The following is a 23,480-nucleotide window of genomic DNA, read 5'->3' as shown; positions in this document are numbered from 1 at the left end:
CGCTGACTCAGTAGTGTGTACAAGCTGGGGATGTTGGCCGCTTCGAGGGCTTCTGTGTTGGAGATACGGTCCTGCCACCTGATGAATGATCATGGTGCAAAGAGGCTGTGGAGAGGCTGGAATTCTTTGGCCGAGTAGATGAAGTTAAATTAAAATGAGCATTAAAGACATAAAACAAAATGATGTGGCCAACAATACAAAATAAAATCAAGCAGTGTATAGAAAATATAGAGCGGAAATAAGAAAAGGCATGTGGGATTGGCAGGAAATAAAAGAAAATTGAAAGAGATTATAGAAGCAAAAGAATATTTGCAGAGTTGGAGCAACTCCATTTCTCTCTCCACATACACTGCCCGACTTGAACAGTCTCAAGTCTTTTCTGTTTTCATTTCAGACTTCCAGCATCCTCAGTTTCTTGATTTTTGATTTGAAGAATAGTTTAATTTTGTTAGGCAAGGATATCTAAGGATAGAGAAGAGTGGGTAGATGGAGTTGAGGTATAGATCAGCCATGATCTAAATGAATAGTGGAGCAGTCTAGATGGGCTGAATGGCCTACTCCTGTTCCTATGTTCGTAAAGGGTAGAATGGCTCAGAAATTAAAAAGCAAATCTTTCACATGGAGGATGATGGAACAGTTGAGTTATTAAACAAATATTATGGCTAAGCTTTCACTGAGAAAACAGAACTTACATTTATTTAACATTTAAATAACACCCTCAGGATGTCCCAAAGTGCTAAAAACTATGGATTACTGCTCAAGTACAATCATTAAAAAAAAGCAAAATGCTGCAGATGCTGGAAATCTGAAATGCAATCACTGTTGTTTGTCAACAAATACGGCAACCAATCTGTGCACAAATACCAAATGGACAAATGACTGGGTGATCTGTTTTGTGATGATGTTAGTTGAAAGAGAAATATTGGATTGGACAATGGGAGAACAATACTAGGGATTGTCGTTCATGCTGCAGAACACTGCAAATGACTTCAGCAGAACTGAACCAGATTCGCAAATTGCGCAGATAGATGTCAGATGAAATTTAATGCTGAGAAATGTGAGGTAACACACTTTGGAAGGAACTGTAAGACGTCAGAAACACTAAATGGTTTAAGAGCATAAAGACTTCTGGGTTCAGATACATTAATGTTGAAGTGGAAAGGCAAAATGAGAGAGTTGCAAGAATGAGGTCCTATGTTTTATAAAGAGGAGCACAAAGCTCAAAAGGAAAGAGATGCTAAAGCTGCACAAATCATCGACTGGCTGCAGTCAGAATATTTTGCCCAGTTTTGGGTGTCCTACTTTAGCAAGCATGTTAAGGCTGCAGAAGAGATTCACTGAGATGATACCAAAGATAAGATTCAATTATGAGAGACAAGAGTAACTGGAGCTCCTTTCACTAGAATAGAGAAGTTTAAGACGACACAGAGATGTTCAGAATTATAAAAGGTTTTAATCAAGTAGATAGGGGAAAATCATTTCTACTCATCAATAAGTTCATTAAAGGGATTCTTTTGAGCAGAGGGTTGATAGGACATAGAATGCCTTACTAGGGAATGCCTTACCAGCGATGCCCACATGCCATGAATGAAAAAAAAATTAGAAATAAAGGTGGAAGCAGTATACATAACAGTTTTAAGACAGAAGTTTTTCAGTATTTGAGAAAGAAAAAATATGGGGAAAGGGCAGGGAAATGGGACTCAGCAGATAGTTTTTTCAGAGAGCTGACACAAGTGTACATATGGGTTGAGAGACATTAATGTTTAAACGTTGGTGTTGAAAAATCCTATGATTTGTCTGAAGCCCCATTTCTCACCTGGATCAGCACAAACCTAAAAACAACAATTTCTACCACTCAAATAATTGAACTAATTCCACGTTGTAGGGTCAGTATTAAAAAGGACACACATGACAACAGTTTGACGTTTTACACTTTTGCAAAATACAGGGATAAATGTTGTCTTGTGGCTGAGTTTGGCAGGAGAGGTGGGGGGAGGGGTGTGTTTAGACATGAGGTTCAGGCCACCACCAATGTGGCTGTCAGGCTTGATGGACCAGGTGGTCCTTTCCTGGTGGTCAATGTTTGTAATTGTCACATAGGGTACATATCTTCACACCTACATGCAGAGTTACAGCAATGACTTGTTTTTGCAACTTACCAGTGTAACAAGGAAGGTGCTGATTGTGCGAGCAGCTTGACAGAGTGCGCTGTATTCCTCCAATAGGACTGAGATGAACTGATGTGCCTGCGGCGGGCTCTGCGCCACTGTTGTGACTTTGGATCCCAGCGACAGATGTCGGAGCAAGCGTACCTTCATTTCTAGAACATACTCTCTGGCCTGCTGCTCTAAGCGTTGGTACAACTGGTAGGGGTCACGTTCACATAGCCTAAGGCCAAGGGAACAAAAAAAAACACATATCAATCATCTATTACAAGTCTCAATTTCTCAGATTTAAGAAAATTAAATTGTACCTCTGTATAAAAGTAATTATGCCAACTCCAGCAAACACACACGTCAGGAATGAAGTACTGGAGTTAGGGAATACACAGTTCACGCCGAGATATACCATTTACCATCTCATTTACCACATGTATGAGGCTAAGTTTGAGTTCATCAGAGGCTGCTAATGCAAGTTACCTTTTGTGGCATGCATAATTGTATTTTGCATTGTGTTTTGTATCATTTAATGTAGTTGTCTAGGTTGGCAGAACCTTGTGATAAACAAAGGAGGCTTAATAGAGCTGAACATTAAAAAGAGAGCTAACCATGCAACTGGAGAGCAGTAACAAGGGACATCCAAAAACACATCCTAGCCAAAGGGGAGACAACATCAAAAGAGAAAAAGACCAGTCTAGCGATTAAATAAATTCAAAGATTCTCTGTTTATTGACTTCTGTAATAAGTGTACTCAAGTTTATAATCAAATGAACATCACATACATGTAACAGTGGAAAAATAAATTTCTGCCTCCTTTATTCTCTGGTTCCCTTTCCCTAAACTTTTATGAATAACTGGTCTATACTTGGTTATTAGTGAAGAAACGTCCTATCACAACAGATTGAGACACTTTTTGAGACATGTATCAGGGTAGTGCACCCAAACTGCATCATCCTGATTAGTCCTTCCTGCAGAATATTGTCTATGAAGTTAAATTCCACAGCTCCTCCTCAGATGGAAAACCATCCAATAAGGAACTGGAATGACGAGCAGATGACTGCATTCATTACTCTGAAGTAAATGCAATCTTGCACAAAGCTGCACAGCCTATTATCAAGTTTTATTTTCAAACTTTAAAATAACAAGACTTTTCCTGAGGGATGCTTTTGCTGTGCCCTTCATTCAAAACAAAATACAATTGTGTTTTCAGAAGACGGCCAACTTTCCAAGGCTTTTCTAATTTTGCATGCTTCCATCTTTACACCCCATCAGCTAAACTATTCACATTCTCTGCCTCATGTAAACGTTTTCCATCTCTTCTGTTGTGGAAAGTGCGAGGCGAGACATTTTGGCCAGAAGAATAAGGAGAGACAATACAAGCTAAATGATACAATTTTAAAGGGCGTGGCAAGAACAGAGACACCTAGGGCTGTTTGTGCGCAAATCTTTGAAGGTGGCAGGACAGGTTAAAGCATATGGGATCCTGGGCTTTATAAATACAGGCACGGAGTACAAAAGCCAGGAAGGTTATGCTAAACCTATATAAAACACTAGCTCACGCCCAGCTAGAGTATCATGTCCAATTCTGGGCACCATACTTTGGGAAGAACGTGAAGGTTTTAGAGAGGGGACAAGAAAGATTTACTAAAATGGTTCTAGGAATGAGAGATTACAATTGCTTGGATAGACTGGAGACGGTGGGGGTAGGGAAGAGCAGATTTGATTAAAAAAAGAACATGTTGTAACATGAGGAAAAAGATTTTTTATGCAATAAGTGGTTAGGATTTGGAACGTGCTGCCTGATAGGGCGGTGGAAACAGACTCATAGCAGCTTTCTAAAGCAAATTGCATAAATATTGCTAGGAGAATAAATTGCAGGGATGTGTGAAAAAAGGCCAGCGAATGGGACTAACTGGATTGTTCCTCACAAGTGTCAGTGCAGACTGGATGGGCCGAGTGGCTTCCTTGTCCAATTGGCGCATGTTAATATCATTTCAGTCAGTTCACTACTTTCTAATTTCCATTTGACAGACAGATCTGCTTGCGTGTGTAAGCATTTGCCTTTCCCTTCCCTCTGCTTGTTTCTTTTAAAATGCTTTTCATCTGTAGCTTCTTGCAGTTCCATCGAAGGCTCCACATCCAAAATGTTAATTCATATGTTCTCTGCTCTGTTTTACTGATCCAAGTCTGTCCAGCAATTTTTATTCGTGCTTCACATTTAATAGAGGTTTTTAAAATAATGAGGAGTTTTGACGGAGTAAATAGGGAGAAACTGTTTACAGCAACCAGAGTACATAGATTTAAGGTAATTGACAAAAAAAGTCAGATGGAAAATGAGGAGAATCTTCTTCCATGCAGTGATTTATGACTATCTGAAAAGCACTGCTGGCAAAGGCGATGGAAGCAAATTCAATAGTAATTTTTTTAAACGTAATGGAATATGTACCTGAAACAAAAAATGAGCAAGGTTATGGGGAAAGAGTTGGAGAGTTAGCCTAATCTGTAGCTCTTTCAAAGAGCTGGCATAGGTGCAATGGGCTAACTGGCCTCCTTCTGTGCACTTGATGTTAAGATTTCAGCATTGGCAGTATTTTGCTTCATCTTTCCCAACAGGTTTCACAAGACTGGTTCAGTACATTTATTTCTTGGAATGACATTTCAAGAATGCAGTGTGCAAATTTATTAAGACATTATATAATTTTCCCTTATGCATAAGTACTGTTAATTCAATTCTTTCTGCTCTTCCCATTCAGAACTATTTTGCATTACCGAAATACATCTGAAGAAGCAAGAGAATGCACTCCTTTCTCTTGTGTTCAAAGCCAACCTAGAATAATAATAGGACTAAAGACGTTGCTCATTCCCCTCTTGGCTCAGCTATGCTGTACGGAACAGGGAGGTCCCAGGTTGATCTTTATCTCGTTAACTAATCCATCTGGAGCAGTAGTCAACAGTGCTATCACTGACCTCAAAACCCTGAGATTGGCTTGGAGGGGAGCGGCAGGGTTTGGGTGGAAAGAGGAATCAGAGAGCAAAACAACACCTCTTCCACGCCAAACTGAGCAAGGACCAATGAGGTGCATTTCTACAACAACAAGAAGCATTTATATAGCACCTTTAATGTACTAAAACATTTCAGGGCACTTCACAGAAGCATTATCCAAAAAATTTGAAATTGAACCACATAAGGAGATATTAGGGTACATGACCAATAGCTTGATCAAAGAAGTAGTTTTTAAGAAGTGCCAAAAGCAGCAAAGGAAGAGATTTTTAGGGAGAGAATTCCAGAATTTAGGGCCTAGGAATTGAAGACATGGTTGCCAATGGTGGAGGGATTAAAACCAGGGATGCACAAGAGGAGTGCATATATAGTCATTTATCTCATTGCTGTTGATGGGATTTTGTTATAAGCAAACTGGCTACCATGTCTCCCTACAATACAACAGTGAGTGCACTTCAAAATACTTCATTGGCTGTGAGCACTTTTGGATATCGTGAAGCCATGAAATGTGTTGTTTAAATGCAAGACCATCCTCCAAGCTTAGGACTAGTCTCACGCATGTTGTTTTAAATAATTACAATTATATAATGACGCAAATAGTGTTTTTAGTTCAATTAAAACATAGTTTAAAGCAATTTGATATCTTCACTAATTTTAAATCCTTTAAAAAAAAATTCAGCTTGTTTAGGAAATAAGAGTCTTGAATTAGATCAAGTCACTAGCTCTGAGGAAATCAAAAGGAAATACTGATATCCTGCTCTGCTCACTCAAGGAGAAATTTCTTCCCGATATTGCACAGCATCACATTCCAAGTCTATGGCACAACACATTTGGTTTGTGTTAACCTGTGGGTGAATGATCTAAATGCAATAAGGTTTCTGGAGGCAGGAATTGCACAGCACTAAAGACAGGAGGCCTGCCTGGGCTTAGGTGCTGTGGCCATTTCACAACACTGACTTTTATGAGAGGGAGAGAACTAAATGGTTACTGAGTGACTGGAAGTATACATATTCAGGTCAGGACTGTGCTCAGTTACGCTTCAACAGTCTAACTGTGTCTAAGCTCACATATGAAAGGCCATGGGGAAAAAACGGGTAGTGTGACAAATTGGACAGCTGTGTCAAAGGCCTGGCACAGGCTCAGTGGGCCGAATGGTCTCCTATGCTGTATGATTCTATGATATTTTCAGCAATTCAATTCGTTGAGTAACTTGACAGAAAATTTAGTCTCAAACTCTACAGATGTTGAAGGCTGCTGACTCATGAAGTGCTCGAACACTGGAACATGTAATGTGCATCACTTCATAGAGAGCTAAATGGATCCAGATACAGTCAAACTATAGTGACTTTGTCTACATTCCCTGAAACTACTTTCAGATTCACCACAGAGATTTCCACAATAAATAATTAATAAATTATAGATTAAATAAATTATAAATCACTTACCGGTCTACCAGTTCTTTCATTCCCTCCTTATCTGGCACCAACGATTGGTCCTGATCATCAGCCAACGGTGTCCCAGCTTGACGATAAATACACCGAACCATGTAACGTACCTCTGACCAATAATGCTGAAGCTGCTGGGATTCTCGCTCATTCTCTGCTGATATTTCTCTATAAAGAATGAGTTCATTCAATAACTATCACTTCGATCCTTGAGGAAGAAAGTCACCCATTTTCAAGCAGCCATTTCCTTTAAATACAGGGCCTGCGCGTGGATTAAAATACATGCGTGCAATATCCCTTTGAAGCACATTTAGGCAGCTGCTCAAGTTCCAGCAGACCAGTACTTGAATACAGGCCATCCACTTCAGAATGTTAATTACTACTTCTTAACTCAACCAGCTCCAACTTTTAGCTCCTCTGAGCTCGGTCCTCGGGTGCTGTTGGACATGTGGATTTAGGTTCAGGTTACCAGAATGACACGGGGCTAAAAAGGTTTAATTAAGACAACAGATTGCACTTGTATTACCTTGAATATAAAAATAATTAAAGGGTGATCTCATTGAGGAGTTTAGAGAACTTAATAGGGTTGATAGAAACTATTTCATCTAGTGGGAGAGTCAAGCACAAGAGGGTATGAACTTAAAAATTAGAGCTTGATGTTGGAGGCACTTCTTCACGCTAAGAGTAGTGGAAATCTGGAACACTCTTTCCCAAAAAATTTTGAGGCTGGGCATCAACAGAAAATTTCAAAATTGAGACTGATAAATTTTGAATCGGAAATGGTATTAAAGGTTCTGTAATCAAGTCGGGTAAATAGAGATAAGATATACAATTGATCTTGAAGCTCGAGGGACAGAATGGCATACTCCTGTTCCTATATTCCCATTGATATTATTGCATGCTGGCAGTGATGTGTAGTTGCTGAATCAAGTACTAACTTGAAAAGCTAGTTTAAATTTTGCTCTGCGCTTGTTGCTTGAGAAAATGCACAAGTGATAGTGTTTACTTGTGTCATGCTAGGCCCCCAACTGCCAAGAATGAGGCACATTAATTTTGGCAAGAACATAGATTTTAAATTGTTACTGGAGTGAAGAAAGGACTTGTTAAACAGATCAGTCAAGGCTTGAAAAGGCATTTGCATATAAACAGAGTGTGTTTGGAAGGACAAAGCAGCCATTCCCTGACACATTCAGCCCACAATGGACTTTTGATCACCAGACATTGAAGGTCACATTCCAGGTTGACTGCTAAGATGTCCGAATACACAAATGAACATGGTCAAACTACCCAGTCACATGACTATCCTGCTGGGTAACCTGAGTTTTTTGAATTTGTACAAACAGATTGGGCAGAAAGTCAGTTTGCTCCTGGACTGAGATTTCTCTCCAGTCTGCTCCCATCTCTTTCTCACAAGCCTCTGAAGACACATGAACCCCAAGAGAGAAAAGTCTCCTACAGCAAACAAGGTTTAGGAAGAATACTGAGCCCCAATGAAAAGCAAGATCTATCTACAATCAAGGACTCTACATTGAGCTCGAAGAACCGTAACAACTCTTCAGATATTGCCTCAAACCTTTCCACTTGATTTTCTTCTACTCTTTTCTGTCTCTATTTGCAGGTATCGCGTATACATGCTAGCGTGAGTGCGTGGTGTATTCGTAAGCGTCAACCGAATTAGAGTTTAAGCTTAAGTTTAATGAATTTCAACTTTTCTTCTTTAAACCTAAGAAAGCCTGTTTGTGCTGGTTTTTTTGCCTTAAAATTGAAATGCTGTGAGTAAGGATTCACCAAAGTGTGTTTAAAATTAAACCTTGTTACGCTAAGAGCGTGTGAAGGCTGAAAGGGAACCCTAGACCCCTTTCTCACCTGGCCATAAAAATTTGACTCAGTAGAGTTTACTAGGGAAATGGGTACGCAGAATTACCTCAAACAAACCATTTTCCACATGCAAGCCTGAACAGGAAGTGTCACCAAGATATTCTACAACAGAAGGCATTACAGCATATCCCATCCTATCCTCAACTGACATGCATTTCCAGTATTTAGATTGGCAACTACTGGGCTGATAATTGCTCTGCTTAGCTCAGCATACCTCAGATTAAAATTCACCACTCCAGATTAATACCCACATTAACTCAGAATGAAGACAGATCAAGCAATGCTTTTGTTTTAAAGACAGTTATATATTAAAAAAGCTAATTAAGAAAATTTCTCTGACTCTTAAAGGAGCAACACTGCCGGGTTGCACCCTAAACAAAGAACACTAAAACTCTATACTACTTTATGGCTGTGAAGATTGGCAGATTAAAAACGGTGAATTGGTAAAACCTGCCACTTTTCTTTCCCTTAAGTGGGAGAACAAGCTGAGAACAACTTGGGGAAGGGGAGAAATCATATTTCTGCGTAGAATATGATTGAATGTGGCCCTCAACAGGAAGAAAACCTATTCAAATTTCAGCCACATTACATTTTCTCACTACCCCATCATTAACTGAAGGCACACCTACATCATCTCTCATGACCTGTGCTCTCTTTAGATGCTCTGGGAATCCTTCTTCCCAATGCACAATTCTGTAATAAACTCTAAAATATGAAAATTGATGATTCAACTTGATGCATAACCAAACCTACGCAAAGTATATAACACAATGTCAAATCAGACAAACGCCAATTAAAAACCTACCATGAATGTCTACCTTCCCTTCTACTGTTACCCAAATGATGGATTAACTATTCAACATTTAGTCGTTTGGTAGTACAGAACTTGAGAATTTCTGAAAATAGAGACATGTTGAAGCTTTTCATCTTGCATTCGTCAGGAGAATCACAAGAATAACCCAATGTAAGGGAAAACAACAACTTATACTGCATGAGAAGAGAGAGCTGATTGGTAGGCAAGTGAACTCTGATTGGTAGAGGCATTGCCATGGAGAATGTACCAGTTTACGGCGACTGACAGTTAACTGCCAAGCCTGGTTTGAAATTTAAACCAGGCAGCTTGACTCTGATTGGTCAAGGCATTGCCCTGAGGAATGAACCAGCGACTGGCTGTCACTCATTCACTGGTTCATTCCTCAGGTCAAAGCCTTGGCCAATCAGAGACAAGCTGCTTTATAGTTATGAGGAGGGACAAGCCATTTTATAGTTGTGATGAAACTCTTGTACTCCTGCTCCATGTCTGTGCTATCCTTCTTGAAATAAAGTGTACAACCTGGGGGCACGTATCTTGACTGAATCCTACGTAGCACAGCTGAAGTGCATCACATCTGCCTCAATGATCTCTCCCGCACACAGCTTGTATAATCGAGGTCTGGGATCCATTCCTATATGTATACATTAAGGTAGATTGTAGCTCCACCCAATTTTAACTGTCTAGGCTGCAGTATTTGGCCATTTGCCTGTTTGTAATGAAATGTTGAATATTGCTGAAAATAGAGACATGTTGTCGAAGCTTTTTCAGTTTTCATTTGAGCAAAGAAGGTTGAGAGAAGATCCAACAGAAGACTTCAAAGTAAACCATCTAGGAGTTTGCCTGATTGGCACCCTTACCACAACATTCACCCCACTCTATCATCAGCACACTGTGGTGGCATTATGTATAATCTACAGAATGCATTGCAGCACAACACCAAGGTTACAAGAGAGGACAAGAAGAGCAATGGTGCAGGAACACCATCACTCCTAAGTTGCTCTTCCAAGCAGAAGACCATCCTGACGTATTTCTGTTCCTTCATTTGTTGCTGGGTTACTATCCTGAAATCATGGTATCACCATAAGGATGGCAGCAGTTCAGGGAGAAGGCCCACCGCCACTTTCTTACAGCACTTCGGGAGAAACAATAAATCTGAAGTATTAACTGTGGATAGACTACTCTTTGAAATATGCTACGCTCCACTGGGGAAACTTGGACGTAGATCTGGTTCTGGCTCTGTCAAGTAATCAGCATATCTTCTATCATATATAAAAGAACTAGAAATCTGGAGGCAAGTGACTAATATGATTAATTCATAGGTAATATGGCAACCAACACTAGTCAGGGACAAGACAAATATATTATCCCATGCAAGCAAACTTCATGAAATGAGGTCCAATTAAAATGATATTTCACAGTGAAAGATAGATTGATTCTGTAAAAAATTGAAACCTTTAAAACTGTAATCATTAATTATGCAAGATCACTATAAAGAAAAATAAGCTAGTTCAACAAGCAGTGAAGAGGGAGACAGCAAAATCAAAACGGAAATAAGAAAAACAATTTATGCAATATAGACACGAAAAATGAAGGATTGTAGAAAACAGGCTAAAAATGATAACTGTTGCAAACAGGACACGGGCGAGCAAGTCAGATAAAGATGTTAAGCACAGTAATAAAACATTTTATTATATAAAGGATTGGTTGTAGGGGTGGAGGAGAAGTTAGACCTCTGAAGGATAAAAGTAGCAGAGAAACTGAAAATGAAGGGAAAACAGTAAATTACCTGACTATTTTTTTAGAACTATTCAATGGACTGAAAAATACTGATTTATCAATTACCATAGTGCACTGAATATCCTAGAGAATTTTTAACAGTCTGGAGAAAGTATTCAAAAATAGACAGAAGACTAAAATTCTCGAAGATAAAGCCTATACTTTAGGGTACCAAAGGACAGCATGAAGTCACTAAACAGTCACTGGATACTGCTGGGGCTCTGCAAGATAGGAAGGAAGTACTTAATAATTAAAAGCGGCGAGAGATAAGATTTAACCCAAGTCCAATACAACACTGGATTGGAAAAGAAAGCATTTACTTCAAGATTTCAGGTCAAATTGCTGTAACAGAACTCAAAAAAAAAAGCTTGGTGGTTTCTTCAAGTCCGGTGACATACCTTTACTTAGCTTTTCATCAGATCAACAGATCTATCTGAAACATTTCTTCCTTCTTCCCACCAGTATTCTCCTTTCCACCTGTTCTGAAGGCGTGAACTGCTTGCAAAGATACTATTCCTCACATGCTGCTGTCTTTCACTGTCTTGCTCAAGTGGTTATTTTTCACATGTGAGCAATGACACGAGTGAGAGCAGATTATCTGATGACTATAGGAGAGGGAGAGTATATGATAGAATTATAAGAAACACTTACCTGCGTTCATTGCATGCCTCACAGTTGCAAGCTATTTCTGAAGGTGCAGGAGTGTTGACGTCGGTAACGGGTACAGACTGCGTTCCGACAGCCAGTCTTCCACTTATTGAGTCCTGGGGCGCTCCATTAGTAGCCATGGGCATATGCAATAAGAAGTCTTGGTTCTTTAGTCACGTGGCACAGAAGCAGAAATAAAATTGAATCAGAGACTTTCAACGATTGAAAAAAAAAACACCAAACAAAATGCAGCTATATACAACACTTATCACCAAACACAGCAGAACCTGGTTCAGTAATAGTTGTGGGTTTAAACTTCACTTCCAGGATTTAAAACATTATCTAGGCCAACCCTCCAATTTAAGACTGAGGGAGTGCTGCATTGCAGGCCCTATCCTTTTGATGAGTTATGAAATAAATGCTGCTGGCAGTTCTGTTGGTTCAGGTGGACAATAAAGGCCACATTTTCTTTTATTCTTTCATGGGATGCGGGCATCGCTGGCAAGACCAGCATTTGTTGCTCATCCCTAATTGCCCTTGACAACTGAGTGGCTTGCTCGGCCATTTCAGAGGGCAGTTCAGAGTCAACCACATTGCTGTGGGTCTGGAGTCAGGAGTCACACATAGACCAGACCAGGTAAGGATGGCAGATTTTCTTCCCTAAAGGACATTCGTGAACCAGATGAGTTTTTAGAATAATCTACGATAGTTGTGTGGCACCCTTACTGACAGTCGCTTTCAATTCCAGATTTTAATTGAATTTAGATTCCACAAGCTGCCACGGTGGAAGTTGAAACCATTTCCCCAGGGCATTAGGCTGGCCCTCTGGTTTACTGGTCCAGTGACATTACCACAACATCACCATCACCCCGATGATACCACATGGTACAATATGAACAGTACCAAGGTTCTCCTAGTCAACATCCTTCCTTTAGCTACCAAACACACAAATTAACTGGACTGCAGCTATATAGTGCATCCTCAATTAGCAATTAAGCAGTGTACCAGTGCACCATAAACCAAACAGAAATAAAACATTCAACATTTTGGTGTGCTTTACACATTGCAGACACTTATTTTTCAAAAGCAAAAGCCTACGGCAAGGATGAATATAAATCAAAATACTACTAGCCAGTTAATGACAAAAAAAGGGGGAACTAAGGGGCTGACAGCGACTAACTTAAAGTTAATAAATATTAAAGAAAAACTACTGGAGAAATTAATGGGACTCAAAGTCAGCAAATCCCCTGGACCCGATAGTATGCATCCTAAGGATTTAAGAGGTGGTCGTCTTCTTCTTCTTTGGCCTCCTTGTCTCGAGAGACAATAGGTAAGCGCCTAGAGGTGGTCAGTGGTTTGTGAAGCATTGTGGATGCATTGGTTTTGATCATCCAAAATTCACCAGATTTTTGAACAGTCCCCATGAACTTTTTAAATTCATTCATGGGATGTGAGCGTCACTGGCAAGGCCAGCATTTACTGCCCATCCCTAATTGCCCTTGAGAAGGTGGTGCTGAGCTGCAGTCCATGTGGTGTAGGTACACCCACAGTGCTGTTTGGGAGTTGCAGTATATTTTGACCCAGTTACAGTGAAAGAATGGTGATATATTGCCAAGTCAGGATAGTGAGAGACTTGGAGGGGAACCTGCAGTGGTGGTGTTCCTATCCGTCTGCTGCCCTGTCCTTCGAAGTAGAAGAGGTCGTAGGTTTGGAAGGTGCTGTTGAAGGAGCCTTGGCAAGTTGCTGCAGTGCATCTCACATATGGTACACACTGCTGCCACTGTGTGCCAGTGGTGGAGGGAAGATATGTTTGGTGGTGGCAACACGCTGGAGGTGGCGGACGATGATCCTTTTGATGTGAAGGCTGGTGGGATGGAAGGTGAGAACAAGGGGTCACCACTAAACACATCTCCCCTCCCCTGTCAGCATTCCGAAGGGATCTTTCCCTCCGCGACATCCTGGTCCGCTCCTCCATCACCCCCGACACCTTGCCCCCTTCCCATGCAGGTGGTGTATTACCTGCCCTTTTACCTCCTCTCTCCTCACCATCCAAGGCCCCAAACACTCCTTCCAGGTGAAACAGCAATTTACTTGTACTTTCTTCAATTTAGTATACTATATTTGCTGCTCACAATGTGGTCGCCTCTACATTGGGATACCAAACACAGATTGGGTGACCACTTTGCAAAATACCTCCACTCAGTCAGAAAGCATGACCCCGAGATTCTGGTTGCTTGCCATTTCAATACTCCCCACTGCTCTGACTTTGGCATGCTGCAGTATTCAAGTGAACATCAACGCAGGTTGGAGGAGCAGCACCTCATCTTTCGATTAGGCATTCTACGTTGTTCAAAAATATCAGAGCATGGCTGGCCTTTTTTAAATTTTTATTTTATTATTTATTTTATAACCATGTGCGTGTTTCTCATGTAGACAGAGCTGTTCTTTATTCTGCCATTAACAGTCTCTGGAGTAATGCTTTGTCTTTCACCACAAGCATTAACACACTCTGCCTCTGTCTCACGACAGCTTTGTTATTTAACCTATCTTGCCCTCTGCCCTGTCACACACCTTCCCTTTTGTTCTCTTCCCCACCAACCTCGCCCCCACCCACCTCTTCACTTGCTTAAAACTTAATTCTTTTCTAACCTTTGCCAGTTCTGATGAAAGGTCACAGAACTGAAATATTAATTCTGCATCTCTCTCCACACTGACCAGCTGAGTATGTCCAGCACTTGGTTTTTATTTCAGATTTCTAGCATCTGCAGTATATTACTTTTATCTTCAGTACTGCAGCTGGGTGCTGTCAGGGCCCATAGCCTTTGCTGTGTCCGGTGCCTTCACCCATTTCTTGGTATCGCCAATTTCTTGGACCACCAATAGTACATTGTGTGCTTGCTACCTTCAGTGCTTCTTCTGAGTGGTGTTCAACATGGAGGAGCACTGATTCATCAGTTGAAAGAGGATGGTAGGTGATAATCAGCAGGGGGTTTCCTTGCCTGCATTTGACCAGATGCCATGAGACCTCATGGGGTCTGCAGTCAAAGTTGAGGACTCCCAGGGTCACTCCCACCCGACCGTATATCACTGAGCCGCTACCTCTCATAATATGATTTAAGTTTAGTCAACAGTTTTATGACATGGTTTTTGACTACTCTATTTGAGTTTTTTGAGGTTATAACTAGCAGGATAGCAAGGGGGGAAAATCAGTGAATGCAGTATGTTTGGATTTTCAGAAGGCATTCAATAAGGTGCCACACAGGAGATTATTACACAAAATTAGTGTTCATAGGATTAAGGGGAATATATTAGTTTGGATTGAGCAGTAATGTACACGGAAGAGAGCAGTGATAAATGGGTCATTTTCGGGTTAGCAGGTTATAACTAGTGGGGTTGTTGCAGGAATCAGTTTGGGCCTCAGATATTTACAATCCATACTAATAATTTAGATTCTTTTGTTTATTCATTTCATGGGATGTGAAAGTCACTGGCAAGACCAGCATTTGTTGCCCTCGAGAAGGTGGTGGTGAGCTGCCTTCTTGAACTGCTGCAGCCCATCTGGTGCAGGGTACACCCACAGTGCTGTTAGGGAGGAAGTTCCAGGATTCTGATCCAGCAACAGTGAAGAAACGGCGATATAGTTCCAAGTCAGGATGGTGTGTGGCTTGGAGAACTTGCAGGTGGTGGTGTTCCCATGCATCTGTTGCCCTGGTCCTTCCAGGTGGAAGAGGTCGCAGGTTTGGAAGATTCTGTCGAAGCAGGCATGGTGAGTTGCTGCCGTGCATCTTGTATATGGTACAGACTGCTGCCACTGTGCATCGGTGGTGGAGGGATTGAATATCTAAGGTGGTGGATGGGGTGCTGATCAAGCGGGCTGCTTTGTCCTGGATTGTGTTGAGCTTCCTCAGTGTTGTCGGAGCCGCAATATTCCAGGCAAGGGGAGAGTATTTCATCACACTCCTAATTCAATGATGGCACTACCAAGTCACGGTATAATGGTTACTGAAATCTCTCAGCCTGAGTACATTCAGTGCTCTTGCTACCCTTGTGCATCTTCCGGGTAGTGTTCATCAAATTGGAAGAGTACTGATTCTTCAGGTGAGGAAGGGTGGTAGGTGATAATTAGCAGGAGGTTTCCTTGCACATATTTGACCTGAAGCCATGAGACTTCATGATCCCAAATCAGTGTTAACGGCTTTTCCTTACATTTGTGTATGCCTTTTCTTTTAACTTGATACGTAGCTTACATAATTTGTTGACCATGGTTACTTAACTATATAAGTGTAGTCTTTACCTTTTAAGGGTACATACTGGGTTTGTATCATATTTAAATGCTTCTCACTGGTTGTAGGTGTACCCATTTAACAGTTCAGCCTAGTTTACTGTGAGCAATTTATTTCTGATCCCTTTGAAGTTTATCTTGATAAAATTTGAAACTCCTTTTTGAGACTCTCCTTTCCTCCTGTCAAACCTAATGGCCTGGATTTTGCAGTAGTAATGATGCCAAAAATGCCAGTGTTCAACTTGATTACTCCTCTGAAACCAACAGCAACTTCTGGAATCTGATGACAAAGGAGATAAGGGAGCAAGTGTAATGCATCCAAATTTAATGATGATACAAAGCTAGGTGTGTAAGTAAGCAGCGAGGAGGATGCAACAAGGCTGCAAAGAGATACAGACAGGTTACATGAGTGGGCATGAAGGTAGCAGATGGCATATAATGTGGAGAAATATGAGATTATCCACTTTGCTTGGAAGAATTGAAAAGCAAAATATTTTTTCAAAAGGTGACACACCAGTAAATGTTGCCACGCGGAGGGATGACCTTGTACACAAATCACAAAATTAACATAAGGTACAGCAAGCAATCTGAAAGGCAAATGGTATGCTAGCCTTTATTGCAAGAGGGTTGGACTGCAAGATTAAGGAAGTCTTGCTGCAAATAAACAGGACATTGGTAAGACCACACCTGGAGTACTGTGTGCAGTTTTTCTCTTCTGACCTAAGGAAGGATATACTTGCCTTAGAGGAGGTGCAAAGAAGGTTCACTGGACCGAATCCTGGGATAAGGGTTGCCCTACAAGGACAGACTGATTTGAAAGGCCGATATTTTCTGGAGTTTAGAAGGATGAAAGGTGATCTCATTAAAATATATAAAATTCTAAAAGGCTTGACATGCTAAATGCTGAGAGGAAGTTGCGCCTGGCAGGCGAGTCTAGAACGGGGGGGTCATAATCTCAGGTTAAGGGGTCAGCCATTTAGTACTGAGATGAGGAGAAATTTCTTCACTCAGAGGGTTGTGAATCTTTGCAATTCTCCACCCGAGAGCTGTGGATACTCAAGATTGAGATCAATATACATTTTTGGGCACAAAGATAATAAGGGATATGGGGCTAGGGCAGGAAAGTGAAGTTGAAGGTAGATGAGCCATGGCAGATCAGACTCAAGGGACTGTATGTCCTAATCCTGCTCTTATTTCTTAAGTTCTTAAAAGTTTGAATCAATGCAAAAATAAATCTGATTTAGACTTAACTGCGGTTCAGGGTGACCCTAGCCTGAAGCAACCCAACAATCAGGCCAAGAAATAAACCAAGGCTGGGAGGAACTGTGGGAAAGGTGGCAGGGGGCATACAGGGTTGGGGTAGTCGTGGGGGGGGGGGGGGGGTGGGTTGGGGGGAAATGGAGAAAAGAGGGAGATAGAGGCGGTGAAAGGTTGGGGCAGAGATTTAGGTGGAGACCACACGAAATCACACGTTATCATAGATAACGCATCAACGTGCAAGGCACCATGTGATCCAGTCACATGGTAACCAGGACCAAATCAAATCTTCACAAACTGAACCAGCATTGGTTTTAGCCACTCGACCAATCAAATCCTAGACATCATTGATTTCAGAAATAGACAGACTTGACAGATAAAACTTCATGCAGTTAACTATAAAGGCAAAAATTCACCAGTCGTGAAGGTACTGTCACTTCACAGCTAGATCCCAGCAAAATACTCATGACATGTTGGAAAATGCTCCACAATGTGACATGAAACATTGAGAAAGAATGTTGTGTAACCAAAATTCTATGTGCTTTAAAGCTTCCATTGCTAAAAGGGGAGAAAAGAGGCACACTGCAAGGAACATTATTGTGTGGAGCTGGGGATAGGACAGGGGCTGGGAATCCTGAAGATCATTTTGTCAGGGTTGCAGTGTTTGACTAAATCCTTTGCTATTATACGATAACTAAGACAGACAAGAAGCCAAACATGAACAGACAGTTGCTCACAACCTACTTTCAATAATCAAGTGTATCATGAGCAAACAGATGGGAGCAAGTCTCAATAGAGCACAGTCCCTTCATCTGTGATGGCAACACACTGAATGTGTCATGGAAGAACATTACAAATGAGACCACAAATTACTGAAGCGACATCTGCATTGATTTCTTCACTATTTCTTTGGCTAACAGAACAGTTTATATCAAACAGGTATGTTTGCAACTAAAATAAAAGGAAAAGAAAGCAGCATATCTAGAGCACCTTCCATGACCGCAGGATGTTCCAAAGCACTTTACAGCCAATGAAGTTCTTCTGAAGCATATTCGTGTTATAATGTAAGAAACACGGCAGCCAATTTGCACTCAGCAAGCTCCCACAAACAGCAATCAGATAAATGAACAGCTGGACATCATTTTAGTGATGTTGGTTGAGGAACAAATATTGGCCAGGAGACAGGTAGAACTCCCTTGCTCTTTTTTGAGTTGTCTGAAGGGATCCACCTGACAGGGAGACAGGGCCTCAGTTTAATGACTCATCCCAAAGACAAAAGAGAAACTGAAGTTGCCTTTTCTACACACCTTCATGATTGAACAACCTAATGGAGCCACTGAAAGTAGGATGCATGTAGAAATCACTGTCGACAATTATTTTGCACCTATGCTCTCATCAGCATCAAAATATCTGGAGCAGGAAGAATAGTGGAATAAGCTGTGAAATGCAGCTGCACAAAAGCTTTTGTGAAAGCAAGGCAGTAAAAGAAAATGAATTCCACAGCCAGTCAGGATCATTTGAGGAAACCTATGAGGAATGTCCAAAATCCAAAGCAGAAGAGGTTGTGAGAACCTTACACATTGCTAATAAAATTTCAAAGTGATGTCTGAGGAGGATGAAAAATGGAACACCAAGAAAAGGGTTATCTACGTAATAGATTTAGAAAAACCTAAATGCAGACACTCTTCCAACTAAGTTAACAATTCTGCAGAATCCTCTAATGCCACGCAGGAGAAAGGAATGCCGCACAAACATCAATACATACAAAGCTGCAATGAGAGTATGCATAAAAACATCCCAATTGGAAAAATAAGCTAGAAGTGCTGCAAATTAGTCAGATGCTAACCTTGCAGTCTTAGGGTCCAGGTTCAAACTCTAGCTTAGAAACATTTTCCCCCCATCTCTCTCTCTTTGCTTGGTTACACTCAATGTGATGTCCTGCTCAACCCAGATCTGTGCTTCGAGCCCCAGCCCACATTTGGCCCAGTATCCAGACCACTTAGCTCTCACCCTTAAAAATCAGCTGCCTGTTTTAGCAGCCTAAGCTCTAGAACTTCCTCCCTCAACCTCTCTGCTTTTCTCAACTGCTCGAAGCCACTTCTTAAAATGTACCTCTTTGAAGAAGCTTTTGGTCACCTGTCGGTAACAAATTTTGTTTGACAATGTTCCCATAAAGCATCTTCGGATATTTAATTATGTTGAAGCTGCTTTATAAATGTCAGTTGTGTGCACAACAGCAGTACCAATAATGCAATTTAATTGTGGTCAGCGGCTTGAAATGGTTCTACAAGTTGAAAACTTTCACCCTGCAATCTGACCATACCAACTCTGACCTCAAGGGTAGTTGATGGAACAATGGGTTGCTAAAAGAGAGGTTCCCTCGCCTTGATGAGCACAAAGTCACATGAATACAACAAAACTAGCAGCAAAAAAGAAATGAAAGATGGCTTTAACAGGCTTTAATCATATTACCCCCCTTCCACCCCCCCCCACCCCCGTCCCCTTCCCTGCTCCACCCTCTCAGCTCACCCCCTCACAACCCCGTCCCAGCCCGCCCCCCCCTCGCACCATCTTCACCCCGCACCCCCTTCCCCTGCACCCCCCCCCCACCCCCTCCCCCTTGCATCCCCTCCTCCCACCGGCACCATCCTACACCTGTGTAGGGGCCCCAACAACCCCACTGCCTTGTGGGCGTCTCGGGAGAGACCAAGGCTAAGGGAGTAAACCCTAACAGAAAATCCGGAGCGGAACCCCGTAGGCGGTCATGTGTCACCTTTGGCATGTTTCCGGCAGTTCCTGCAGCCATACTGGTGCCAAACGTCGTGTCCTGCACTCCTTTGGACCCCACCAGAAAGGCCGAGAGGGGGGTTTTGACGACTGGGCAACTCTCAACCTCCATAAATTTGCCCAGGCATGCGCCATGGAGAGGTCACTCCATAGTTGCCTCACAGCGACTGAAACAACACGGAAGGCAGCAGTTACGGGTTATAAGTCCAGATAAATTGGCGTAGAAACTGGGCGCCACGGGTTGCCTTTGTCGGTGGGAGAGGTCATTGCACCTCACTGGACAGCTACCGCCCGCCTCAAACCGGGCAGCCCCCGGTCAATAAGGTTCTGTCCCGCCACAGTCTGCCTGCTTCAATGGGTGCTTGGAGCTCAGGGTCATTGCCCGAAAGGTGGACTGATACACCGCACCAAACAACATGAAAAATGGAAAGAAGGTACCAGCCCTTCGCTTTGCAAGCTGGAACGTCAGAACTATGTGTCCTGGCCTGTCGGAAGACCTTACACAAATCAACGATTCTCGGAAGACCGCCATCATTAACAACGAGCTCAGTAGACTCAATGTGGACATTGCAGCACTTCAGGAGACTCGCCTCCCCGCGAGTGGCTCTCTAGCAGAGCAAGACTACACCTTCTTCTGGCAGGACAGGGATCCTGAAGAACCAAGACAGCATGGAGTGGGCTTCGCCATCAGAAACTCCTTGCTCAGCATGATAGAGCCTCCCTCAAATGGCTCGGAACGCATACTGTCCATCCGACTGCTCACCACCTCTGGTCCAGTACACCTACTCAGCATCTATGCTCCAACACTCTGTTCCGCACCTGAAGCTAAAGACCAGTTCTATGAACAACTCCATAACATCATTAGCAGCATCCCCAACACCGAACACCTATTCCTGCTGGGGGACTTTAATGCCAGGGTTGGGGCCGACCATGACTCATGGCCCTCCTGCCTTGGGCGCTATGGCGTTGGAAGGATGAATGAGAACGGGCAGAGACTGCTTGAGTTGTGTACCTATCATAACCTCTGCATCACCAACTCGTTCTTTCACACTAAACCCTGTCACCAGGTTTCATGGAGGCACCCAAGATCACGTCGTTGGCACCAGCTAGACCTCATTGTCACAAGGCGAGCCGCCTTAAACAGTGTTCAAATCACACGCAGCTTCCACAGTGCGGACTGCGACACCGACCACTCCCTGGTGTGCAGCAAGGTTAGACTCAGACCAAAGAAGTTGCATCATTCCAAGCAGAAGGGCCACCCGCGCATCAACACGAGCAGAATTTCTCACCCACAGCTGTTACAAAAATTTCTAAATTCACTTGTAACAGCCCTTCAAAACACTCCCACAGGGGATGCTGAGACCAAGTGGGCCCACATCAGAGACGCCATCTATGAGTCAGCTTTGACCACCTACGGCAAAAGTGCGAAGAGAAATGCAGACTGGTTTCAATCTCATAATGAAGAGCTGGAACCTGTCATAGCCGCTAAGCGCATTGCACTTTTGAACTACAAGAAAGCCCCCAGCGATTTAACATCCGCAGCACTTAAAGCAGCCAGAAGTACTGCACAAAGAACAGCTAGGCGTTGCGCAAACGACTACTGGCAACACCTATGCAGTCATATTCAGCTGGCCTCAGACACCGGAAACATCAGAGGAATGTATGATGGCATGAAGAGAGCTCTTGGGCCAACCATCAAGAAGATCACCCCCCTCAAATCTAAATCGGGGGACATAATCACTGACCAACGCAAACAGATGGACCGCTGGGTTGAGCACTACCTAGAACTGTACTCCAGGGAGAATGCTGTCACTGAGACTGCCCTCAATGCAGCCCAGCCTCTACCAGTCATGGATGAGCTGGACATACAGCCAACCAAATCGGAACTCAGTGATGCCATTGATTCCCTAGCCAGCGGAAAAGCCCCTGGGAAGGACAGCATTACCCCTGAAATAATCAAGAGTGCCAAGCCTGCTATACTCTCAGCACTACATGAACTGCTATGCCTGTGCTGGGACGAGGGAGCAGTACCCCAGGACATGCGCGATGCCAACATCATCACCCTCTATAAAAACAAAGGTGACCGCGGTGACTGCAACAACTACCGTGGAATCTCCCTGCTCAGCATAGTGGGGAAAGTCTTTGCTCGAGTCGCTCTGAACAGGCTCCAGAAGCTGGCCGAGCGCGTCTACCCTGAGGCACAGTGTGGCTTTCGTGCAGAGAGATCGACTATTGACATGCTGTTCTCCCTTCGTCAGATACAGGAGAAATGCCGTGAACAACAGATGCCCCTCTACATTGCTTTCATTGATCTCACCAAAGCCTTTGACCTCGTCAGCAGACGTGGTCTCTTCAGACTACTAGAAAAGATCGGATGTCCACCAAAGCTACTAAGTATCATCACCTCATTCCATGACAATATGAAAGGCACAATTCAACATGGTGGCTCCTCATCAGAGCCCTTTCCTATCCTGAGTGGTGTGAAACAGGGCTGTGTTCTCGCACCCACACTTTTTGGGATTTTCTTCTCCCTGCTGCTTTCACATGCGTTCAAATCCTCTGAAGAAGGAATTTTCCTCCACACAAGATCAGGGGGCAGGTTGTTCAACCTTGCCCGTCTAAGAGCGAAGTCCAAAGTACGGAAAGTCCTCATCAGAGAACTCCTCTTTGCTGACGATGCTGCTTTAACATCTCACACTGAAGAATGCCTGCAGAGTCTCATCGACAGGTTTGCGTCTGCCTGCAATGAATTTGGCCTAACCATCAGCCTCAAGAAAACGAACATCATGGGGCAGGATGTCAGAAATGCTCCATCCATCAATATTGGCGACCACGCTCTGGAAGTGGTTCAAGAGTTCACCTACCTAGGCTCAACTATCACCAGTAACCTGTCTCTAGATGCAGAAATCAACAAGCGCATGGGTAAGGCTTCCACTGCTATGTCCAGACTGGCCAAGAGAGTGTGGGAAAATGGCGCACTGACACGGAACACAAAAGTCCGAGTGTATCAGGCCTGTGTCCTCAGTACCTTGCTCTACGGCAGCGAGGCCTGGACAACGTATGCCAGCCAAGAGCGACGTCTCAATTCATTCCATCTTCGCTGCCTTCGGAGAATAATTGGCATCAGGTGGCAGGACTATATCTCCAACACAGAAGTCCTTGAAGCGGCCAACACCCCCAGCTTATACACACTACTGAGTCAGCGGCGCTTGAGATGGCTTGGCCATGTGAGCCGCAAGGAAGATGGCAGGATCCCCAAAGACACATTGTACAGCGAGCTCGCCACTGGTATCAGACCCACCGGCCGTCCATGTCTCCGCTATAAAGACGTCTGCAAACGCGACATGAAATCGTGTGACATTGATCACAAGTCGTGGGAGTCAGTTGCCAGCATTCGCCAGAGCTGGCGGGCAGCCATAAAGACAGGGCTAAA

General features: G+C 42.9%; 1 protein-coding gene across 2 annotated transcripts in view; it reads right to left on the bottom strand.

Annotated features, from left to right (window-relative positions):
• The window catches only part of fam193a (family with sequence similarity 193 member A), a 312,966-nt gene that overhangs the window by 89,053 nt on the left and 200,433 nt on the right, over positions 1-23,480 (bottom strand). For both annotated transcript variants that reach the window (XM_068029230.1, XM_068029231.1), the window contains exons 4-6: positions 11,725-11,888; positions 6,606-6,773; positions 2,160-2,388 (exon numbers count right to left, since the gene is read on the bottom strand). In XM_068029230.1, the coding sequence (XP_067885331.1) occupies positions 2,160-2,388; positions 6,606-6,773; positions 11,725-11,888 (561 nt within the window). The remainder of the gene's footprint in view (positions 1-2,159; positions 2,389-6,605; positions 6,774-11,724; positions 11,889-23,480) is intronic.

This window comes from Heterodontus francisci, chromosome 4 (assembly GCF_036365525.1).
Source record: "Heterodontus francisci isolate sHetFra1 chromosome 4, sHetFra1.hap1, whole genome shotgun sequence".
Lineage (NCBI taxonomy): Eukaryota > Metazoa > Chordata > Chondrichthyes > Heterodontiformes > Heterodontidae > Heterodontus > Heterodontus francisci.
This window is presented reverse-complemented; position numbering and strand designations above follow the sequence as displayed.